The sequence below is a fragment of the Scardinius erythrophthalmus genome, assembly GCF_964197995.2.
Source record: "Scardinius erythrophthalmus genome assembly, chromosome: 14".
Classification (NCBI taxonomy): domain Eukaryota; kingdom Metazoa; phylum Chordata; class Actinopteri; order Cypriniformes; family Leuciscidae; genus Scardinius; species Scardinius erythrophthalmus.
In genome coordinates, this window is record NC_138234.1 from 5,369,004 (window position 1) to 5,379,242 (window position 10,239).

Genomic DNA, 10,239 nt, shown 5'->3' on the forward strand with positions numbered 1-10,239 from the left:
GCAAAGAAACGAAGATATGAGCCTGTATGACGCCTGTGTATATTAGTGATTACAATACACATTTATGTTTAGTTTTTCCACAGGAAACTAAGACAAAAGGCGGAATTGAGAGATTTCAGGCACAGAAAATACTTTTTTTATTTTATGTTACAAATACAAGGTATTAGCTAATTATATTAAAATGAGTGTTTCTCCATACACCTGCTTTACAAAACACCATTTACATTTACAAATTTATCTGATGTTGCACCTACAATATTTAAATTATTATTATATTAAAACTAAAACATTAAATTAAAACATTCTTATTTAAAAATGTGTCGGCTTTATATTTTCTTCTTACGTACTGTAATTGGAAAAACAAAACAAAAAACAACAGCAAGTGTTCTTTAATTTTTTATTTTAAAGTTTAATAATTAAAATCATAAAAGCCTGTAAACCTTTATTTGAAATCAGTGGTTACAACTTGATCTAAAATAAAAACATGTTTTGGTCCCACATGCTGGAAATCATCCGTTCTCTCACATCCTGAAGACTGAAATCTGGAGAAAGTGCAGACGATTGGAGGAAACTTAAAGATTCTTGTCACTGTAACTCTGCTTTTCATTGTGACAGATCGTCTGCTCAAACTTTAGTTTCTGCAAAGTAATGTCATAAAGATTAAATGAGGACCTTGCTAATTACATGATTTGTATGACCACTGAAACAGCATACGACCAATTCAAATCCCAAATTTATGGAATTATACATTGAAATTATTAAAACAGCAAGTTCTACAAATCTCTTTATCTGAAATGTTGCTTGAAGACAAACATTTGGCTTTGACCATTTTTGAAAATATAACTTTTAAAACTTATATTCAACTTTCGTTAACTATTGTCAGTTGCATCAAATAAGCATGTGTGTATATATATATTTAATATATTTTAATATTTTAAATAAAAAATATTTATTTAAAAAAAAAATTACAGTGAAGTATTGGCTCTATTTAATTCCACCTTACTGGAATTTCTATCAAATGCATTAACATGTCTCTGTAAATCCAGACTTTTGAATGTTTGTGTTATTGGTCCTACAGAGTCCCTAAAGGGAAATTGTGATGGAAAAAAGCCAGTGTTCTCCAGAGAATTTTTGCGTTCTCTCGCAAAACTTTTGTGTTTCCTCAACATTTGGGAGAGAATGTAAAAGCATATGATTTCCCATCACTATGTCCCTTTAGGGTCTCCGTACATTCCCAACATCCTACAGCTGATGAAGCCACTAGAATGAGAAATAGGAGCAGTCCAGAGAAAGATCAGAAAAAACACATGTAAACATATACTTACTTATTTCTTACGGACTACAGTGCAAATATGAATACTCCCATCACACACAGAAGTACATGTATTCTTGGGTAGGTCCTTAAAAAAAAAAAAAAACTCAAATTAATTCAAATATAGCTTAAATAAAATAAAAAATATATATATAAGATTAAAAACAAACCAAATGTATGAATGTTGCCTTGGCACCAACAGTAACTGAAATAGGTTTAATTTAATCAAAAATATGTGAATAAAATGCAGGTTTTGTGCACGTGTGATCCATGTACAGAACCTGCTTTTCAATCACTAAAAACAGCAGGAATTTCTAAAACGCCTAACAGAGAAAACACTTAATATAGAAAATCACATCAAATATAGAGATAAAGTGCCTTAATGTACTAAAACAGTGATATTAAAAGATTCAGAATATAGACCTTATTGATGATGAATACTATATACAGGCAAGCAGCAACACGCTAAATGGTTTTCTATGGAAAAACAGCATTTATACTCATCTGCTCATCTGATTGGCTCATCTGCTCAGCTTTATATTGTTTCCAATATGTATCATCAATAAGGTGTATATTGAATATAATTTTAAATATCGCTGTCTTTCTACATTAGAACTTGGTACATACTTGGTCAAATGACTGGCGGCGGAAGGAAAGCCTTGTTTTGTCCACAAGGTGGGCAGTCCTATAAGAGTGTGATGTCAGGTGAAAACTATTAATTAAAAAGGCATAACCATAAAAACACTATGCAGCATTATTAACAACTTACTGTACTTACTCTTGATCTCATCGTCAGTCTTCCGGATGGTTTTCCCCTGGTGCTCCACCTCACAACTGAACTGGTAGTTCTTCCATTCGTCTGGAGAAACATGAATGCTAGATGTCTTCTGGAAGGTCTCGTCCTCATTTGGCAGTGTCTCTCCAAGATCCACATCCTCATGGTGCTCCTGTCCATTTCTGAACCAGGTAATGCTCACTCGTGATGGGTAGAAACCTGTGGCATGACACACTAGTGGAGAAGAGGGATTCTTCTGTAACAGAGACACTTCAGGAGCTGAAAAGGATTGAGAAAAATGAGGGAAAAAGTTAAATACTTAAGATCATATAAATGTATGAATAAAAGTATATTTGGTTTAATGAAGCCAATGAGATAAAACAGAGACAAACAATGACTCATTATTAGAGATGTATCAGCCGCCGATTTTGAGCGATAATAAAACATCAGAATATCGGCAATAGCATGAAAAGGCAGATATAAAGGATGCAAAAGTTTAGTGAGGGAGCGCAAGATCATTGACATATATTTGTTTCCTCCCATCTCATGTTTCTTCCATCTTCTACACGGCTGCATTGGGATCCCGTGAGACTCAATGTAAATCTCACAGATGCGGACGGACAAAAAATACAGTGCAAGTCCTGAGATTTGCCGCGTTACAAGGAGTCAACAAATGAAGTTACTGCAGTCAAACAGTAAAATGTATTTAAAATAATTTTTTACATTTGTTTTATATTTATATCTAATAGTAATTCAATTAAATATTGTGCCTTGTTAGCTTTCCAGAGTGTTGTTACACATATGTTTAAATATGTCTTAGACTCCAATAGTTGTGGTTTGTTTAAACAGTTGATAGAGTTTTTTAAGGCTAATAAAAAGCTGGCCGAATGTGTTTGTCATTTGTGGTGCAGTCAGTTTAATTAAACATTGTTTTCTCAGTGTGTTTTAAGTGTGTGTCTGTGTAATCGGAGCTGCTAACACATAAGCTGTTGAAGCTCCGCCCTCTGCGCCGGGAGCAGCAACTCATTTGCATTTAAAGGGACACACACAAAAACGTTGTGTTTTTGCTCACCCTCAGAAAGTGACAATTTTAACATGCTATATAAAAATATCTGTGGGTTATTTTGAGCTAAACCTTCACATACACACTCTGGGGACATCAGAGACTTGTTTTACATCTTGTGAAAAGGGCATTATACCCCCCCTTTAACATCAAGAACTCTTTCAGCCAGTAAACACATTCAGAATTGTAGTTTTTTTTGTAGAAATTTGAACTGTGCTGTCATTCAGACATGTGTCCATATTGTGGATAAGTGTACTCATCAAACACAGCCATTCATACTTTGATACATATTTGATCTCTACTATAAGATATCTTTTTAAATATACAAAATAATCTTTCACATTTAAAAATCTAATTGAAAGTTTAAATTTATTCAGGCCAACATTAAAAAAACTTAATTCAAATATAGCTTAAATCAAATAATATATATATAAATAATAAATATATTGGCGGCGGAAGGAAAGCCTTGTTTTGTCCACAAGGTGGGCAGTCCTATAAGAGTGTGATGTCAGGTGAAAATTATGAATTAAAAAGGCATAAACATAAAAACACTATGCAGCATTATTAACAACTTACTGTACTTACTCTTGATCTCATCCTCAGTCTTCCGGATGGTTTTTCCCTGTTGCTCCATTTTACAACTGAACTTGTTGTTCTTCCATTCGTCTGGAGAAACTCTAAGGATAGATGACTTCTGGAAGGTCCCATCCTCATTTGGCAGTGTCTCTCCAAGATCCACATCCTCATTGTGCTCCTGTCCATTTTTGAACCAGATAATGCTCACTCCTGATGGGTAGAAACCTGTGGCATGACACACTACTGGAGAAGAGGGATGCTTCTGTAACAGAGACACTTCAGGAGCTGAAAAGGATTGAGAATAATGAGGGGAAAAGTTTAATACTTCAGATCAAATACATTTATGAATAAAAGTATATTTGGTTTAATAAAGCCAATGAGATAAAACAGAGACAAACAATGGCTATTATTATTAGAGATGTATCAGCCGCCGATTTTGAGCGATAATAAAACATCAGAATATGACATTACTTTAACATCTGCAAAGTTACGACGCTCAAAGTTCAAAGCAAAGGGAGATATTTGCTTTTAAAGAAATCGCTTTTTAGGGACTACAACAAACGGCTGGTAGAGACTACAAAACATTCCTCCGGGCTAGTGACATCACCAACTCTAAAATTTACATAAACCCCGCCCCCGGAACATGATTTATAGATTATCAAGACAGAATATGCTGATTAATGACTAGAAGATAATTACACATAAGCTACATAAATTCATCAACTAACCATTCAGAAATGTTGTCTACATGTTGTCACTTATTCTTGAGTCACTCCATCTTTCTGACTCCGGTTTGAACATAAAAGGCTAAATGTTTTTTTTTAATTTTCAGTGTGTGTCTGTGTGAGGTAATCGGAGCTGCTAACACACAAGCTCTTGAAGCTCCGCCCTCTGCGCCGGGAGCAGCAGCTCATTTGCATTTAAAGGGACACACACAAAAACGTTTTGTTTTTGTTCACCCTCAAAAAGTGACAATTTTATCATGCTATATAAAAATATCTGTGGGGTATTTTGAGCTAAACCTTCACATACACACTCTGGGGACATCAGAGACTTTAGTGATTAGGGCATTTTTAAACAATAAGGTACCTCTTATCCTGGGAGCCTCTTTCCTTAACGTCAAGAACTCCTTCAGCCAGTGAACACACTCATGATCATAGTATTGTTTCACCAATGTAAGCTGTTCTCTGTCTTTATTCCACTTCTGCACTGTGGTTGTTGCCTGTAGTACAGACACATTGTATCTGTTCTCCCTCAGGTCCAGTGAGATGAAGTCATCTCCATCATAACCGTACTGATCAAACCCTTGTGAGTCTCCAGTCTCATCATCCCATTCACAGCCATACATCCTCTGATACGTATGAACACCTGGAGAAGGGGACACCATAAGATCTGCTCTTTTTTAATGTACAAGTTAATCTTTCACTTTTAAAAATGTAGTATAAATTTTTTTTTCTCTCACCCTGTGACTGATTGAATCGCTGCATTATAACATGAATGTTGTTTTTGTAGATCTGCTGTTGTTTTTCTCTGACCTCCATGTATTTCTTCCACAGTTCTTCAGATGTAAACTCCTTCATCCAGTCCTGTTTGGGAATCAGCTTCTTTATGTTACTGTCATTATAATAGATCTGTTGATCATCCAGTGTCGTTACAGCAGAAAACTCTGGGATTCCTTCAATCGTCAGGCCTCTTATTTCAGTGTATGTGGAGATAAACCTGTGTAAATCTGAACAAACAACACAAAGACATAAAGCTCTCAAACACAACATACAGTGTCATAAATCTAATTACTGTTTGAGTCATTTACTTTTTTTCTTTTAATTTCAAATCAATACTTTTGCACAGATATTTTTGTATTTTAGGTATCATTAGAAAAACACTCAAATAATAAGGGGGCCCTATCTTCCTATTCTTCTGCAATCCAGAACAGCAGCAGCTGAAAGGTTTGTTTGAGCGTCGCCCTCTACTGTACAGATGTGAATTTGCATTTAATTTTGCATTTGCACTTTTGGGGCCCTATCTTGCACCCAGCACAATTGACTTTGTACACCGACGCATGTATCATTCCTATTCTGCACCCGACGCACAGCGGACTTTTCCCTCCACAGACGCACGTCGGTAAATTAGGGAATGAACTTGCGCTCCCGGGGCCGTTTCAGCGAAAAGAGGAGGCGTGTTCCGGCGCAAACGTTCCCTGGTGCTATTTTTCAGTTTCAGAAAAAACAATTCCGGCATAATGTAGCTTGTGCACAACGCGCATGCACTCTGCTTCTCTCATCTACACAGATGCAGCAGTTTTCATTTTTGCAAACCATACATAATTACAAGGAAAAATATTCCACATGTGGGAAATCATTGTTGTGTCCATGAAGATGTGAAAAATAGGCATAAATCTAGCTTACACATTTACCCAAATTATTATAATCCTGTTTAAGCAAAGGTAATCTGGGTGTGTTTCTCCATCCCCAATGTCACTTGTCTGTGTTTTACGGCCCTGGCGAGAACGTCGGTCTCCTCGGCTGTGAACCGCTCCTGGCAAATCTGCCGTTATAATAGCAATCCGCTATAGAACAAGCGCGCCTGGTCTTAAAGGGAATGTGAGATGTCGCTCTGATTGGTTTATTTCACGTTATGCCCAAACCACACCTATGAGTAATGAAGCTACTTCAGACCAACACATTTTAGATTAGCAACAGCGCCCGAAATCCACCCACAAAGTTTCAGATTGCTAAAATAGGGCCCAGGGTCTTTTTTCCAAAACATTCATGATCAGGAGTGACAGTTAACAGGATAATTACCAGGTTAATAACTTTATTCATTCTTATAGGACTATTCCCATAGTTTTGCCTTGTAAATAGACCTGCCTGCATGAGACAAATCAACGTCATTGGAAAACACGGAAACGTATTAGCACATTTCAGTGAAAAAAAAAAAAGAATTAGATTAAAAACATCTCATGATTTTCTGTCAGTTCAACAACTTAAACTATTAAAAACATTTATTTAAACTGAAAAAAAAAATGAAATTAAATAAAATGAATAATAAATAGTGTAAATATTAGTTGAAAAACTTAAAATTAGAAATGTTGCCTCAGCAATAAACGGAAATAAGTTCAAATTGAAGCACTAAAATGATTAACTGAAAATAATAATAAAAAAATACTGAAAAAAATGAATTCAACTGAAATAGCAATATAAAAAAACGAATAAAATAACAAAAGCACATAACAAAATTGCTAAAAAACTAAACTTAAATTCACATTAAAATATAAATTATGATGCTATAACTATGACACTGATGCTCTAGATAAGCTCTCAGTACAGACGTTTAGAGGAAGCTTTTCTATACATATACACAAAATGTTCATGCTCCTAAAATAAAAAAAAAAACATAAAGGTAACATGAAATTAATCTCAACATGATCAACATGATCACTGTATCCACCTTATTTTACAATGTGGAAATTAGCAATCTGTGAATGTGCGAGACATTCGATTCATTAGCCGCTAAAGGGAAATAACTAGAAGAATAACAAAGAGGTAATATTGTAACCTTTTATACATTCTTGATTTTGTTTTTGGGTTCTACTAGAATAGGTTTCCATGCTTGAGTGTTCAAAACACATTATTTTCCCCATATTTGACATTGTTGCAGCTTCTCTCTTATTTTAAGGATCTAAGATCATGGCCTAAAGCGCAAGTGCACTTAGGGCGTCCGAATCCACTTTTGCTAGTTTAATGATGGGAAAAATGGTCGGCGATCCCGGCGCATGGTCTAAAAGGGTCGTCCCGATTCTCTTAATGAGTAATGGGTGTGTTTTGGGCGTAACATGCAATAAACCCACCAGAGTCTCATTTCCTTTAAAAGCCAGTTGTGCACGAGCCATGGCGGATTCGCTATTGACATGACGGAATTTGCATCGTAAAAACTGAACGCGTCTCCAGAGAGGAAACTTTCTGCTAGTGCGAGAGGTTAAAGCTGTGTGTGTGTGTGTGTGTGTGTGTGTGTGTGTGTGTGTGTGTGTGTGTGTGTGTGTGTGTGTGTGTGTGTGTGTGTGAAACACTCAAGCAGACCATCTACAGGACAAGCTGGATTCCACCATATCTTTATGTACACAGTATTAATCTTTTATATTGTAATCCTTTTTATTTTTAAAGGGGGGGTGAAATGCTATTTCATGCATACTGAGTTTTTTACACTGGTAAAGAGTTGGATTCCCATGCTAAACATGGACAAAGTTTCAAAGATTAAATTGTATGTTTGAAGAAGTATTTCTGTGCCAAAAATGCTCCTTCCGGTTTGTCACCAGTTTCGGAAAGTTTTTTTCGAGTATGGGCATGTGTGACGTCAGATGTAGCGGAATTTCCTTATACGGGTCCTAAGGGCACTTCTGCCAGAAGGACGCAGGCGCGCGCGCACTCGTAGACCAGAGCAAGAGAGCGAAAGCAGTACGCCCATCAAAGCGCTGTGCTCGGCTTTAGGGAAGTCAATGTCACCAAAGAAGTGTGTTTTTGGTTGCCAGGGCAAGACAACCCTGCACAGATTCCCAAAGAACCCGGCGTTAAGGGACCAGTGGATGGAGTTTGTTTTTCCTGAGCATAAACGGAGGTGTAGACTGTTTGTTCCCTGCATTTCGACGATGATTGTTTTATAAACAAAGCCCAGATCGACAGATTTGCAGATCGTCTAATGCTTAAGGATCGAGCAGTCACAATGATAAAGGTTCGCGGTCGTGGTTGGAACCGGACGGTGAGTAAAACTGCTTCAAATGTCTGACTGTGTGTTGTTAGCTCGGCGCGTTAGCACAGCTTTAGCACCGCCCACACGGCCCGCCTCCAGCCGCTCGTTTTTTTTACGGAAAGACTCGGTACAGCCTATCTTTCTTTTATAAATATAATAAAACTAAAGACTTTTTGGAGATATGAAGGATGCAATACTACTCTATAGGTACTCAAGATTAACAGGAGAATGAGTGAAAATGAGCATTTCACCCCCCCCCCCCCTTTAATATTTGGCATGTTTGTGTGCTGCTGTGCATCCCTGTGTGTGTAATAAGCAAAGTGTTGTGGACCCGCCTATAGGCTCACATTACTAATGTGCAACAAGTTTCATAACAAAAAATAAATAAATATTGCGCCATTGCAGGTTTCAGTTGGTCAATGGCTCAGTCTATTTCAGTTCCTCAAAATAGCAACATGCCAACAATGCCCCTGAACACACTCGTTCTCAGACCAGCAGCCCATGGGCGCACAAATGGGCACAGATGCATTTGCTATATAAACAACGTGGCACAGGACGTGAAAATGATAACTGCGTCGGGCTGAAACCAGCAAAGAACACTTGCTTGGCGCTGCATTGCGCCACGTGTATGATAGGGCCCTAAAACTGTTAACTACTTCTATTAGCTTGGATATTATAAAAGATGTTTAAGAAAATTTTACACATCAGATTAAAAACAACTCATGATTTTCTGTCAGTTCAACAACTAACTATTAAAAGCATTTCTGTTGACTGCAATAAAGTTGAAATAAAATACAATTAATAATAAATAAAAATGTCAATTTTAGTTGAAAAACTTGAAAGAATAAAAATGTTCCCTTGGCAATAAACGGAAATTAATTAAAATTATTACATATATCTTTTGTGGAAGTCTCAGGACCAAAAATTGTTTGTTCAATCATTGCATTCGGTCCGAATACGATACGATGTCCTTCCTGCCTGTCAACGTATGCATTTCCAGACATCTCAGACATTCCAGAGCTCCATAAGTTGTTAGCGTTCATTACTGTAAAGTTATGTGCTTTGAGACATGAGGTAGTTTAAAGCTGTCTCTCGTGACGGTTTGCAGACTCTTCTCATTGCTGTACATCTTCATGTGTTTTGAAGGAAGCGTGGCTTTTGAGGTGGACAGAAGGGAGGGTGAGATCTAATGCTTTCAAAGCAAACTCACTATTGCTAGCCTCTCCAAAATTGCCTACCCTACCTTTAACAGAAAAATAGAAAACTAAAATTATTTTTTTTTAAAAGCTAATAAAAAATAAAAGCCAATTCAAAATAATCATAAACCTACAATACAACTAAAGTAACACTGAGTTCAACACACGGGAGTAGCTGAAGGCCTTGCATGACAGATTTAATCATTTAAATGACTTTATTAAATGATTCTCACCTGAGTAAACCAAAGGTACGCAAAGGAAGAAAATTATGAACTTCTTCATTATGGATGAAAATCCTTGTATTTGACACACACTTCTTTATGTGCAGTCGTCAAAGAGCGCTGTAAAAACTCTTGTCTTCACCACATGTGAGTCAACAGGAAGAAGTGGTTACTAAAGGAAGATGCAGATTGTGCAGAACTGACGTCACTGATGCTCTAGATAAAGTGTCTCAATACGGAAGTTTAGCTTTTACTCACTAGTTGTCGTCGCTTTGCTCAGTAAGCGTTTTTTTTCCAGACATACAATTGATATTGATTTTTTTGCATGTGCACATCCCTGATAAACCCGTGTT

At 36.7% G+C, this 10,239-nt stretch overlaps 1 protein-coding gene across 2 annotated transcripts; it reads right to left on the reverse strand.

Moving 5' to 3' along the window:
* Window positions 1-404: 404 nt before the first annotated feature.
* Window positions 405-10,038, reverse strand: LOC308702275 (major histocompatibility complex class I-related gene protein-like). Of its 2 annotated transcripts, none has more exons than XM_081384982.1 (8): window positions 9,899-10,038; window positions 5,189-5,455; window positions 4,816-5,094; window positions 3,736-4,011; window positions 2,091-2,366; window positions 1,940-1,997; window positions 1,326-1,400; window positions 405-638 (listed from the first exon to the last, which is right to left on the reverse strand). In XM_081384982.1, exons 1-7 carry the CDS (start codon window positions 9,945-9,947, stop codon window positions 1,340-1,342), a joined length of 1,266 nt encoding a protein of 421 aa, XP_081241108.1. In that variant the 5' UTR covers window positions 9,948-10,038; the 3' UTR covers window positions 405-638; window positions 1,326-1,339. The 2 variants fall into 2 exon arrangements, with proteins under 2 accessions (XP_081241108.1, XP_081241107.1); XM_081384981.1 differs by having other exon boundaries at window positions 472-638; window positions 3,727-4,011.
* Window positions 10,039-10,239: the final 201 nt, after the last annotated feature.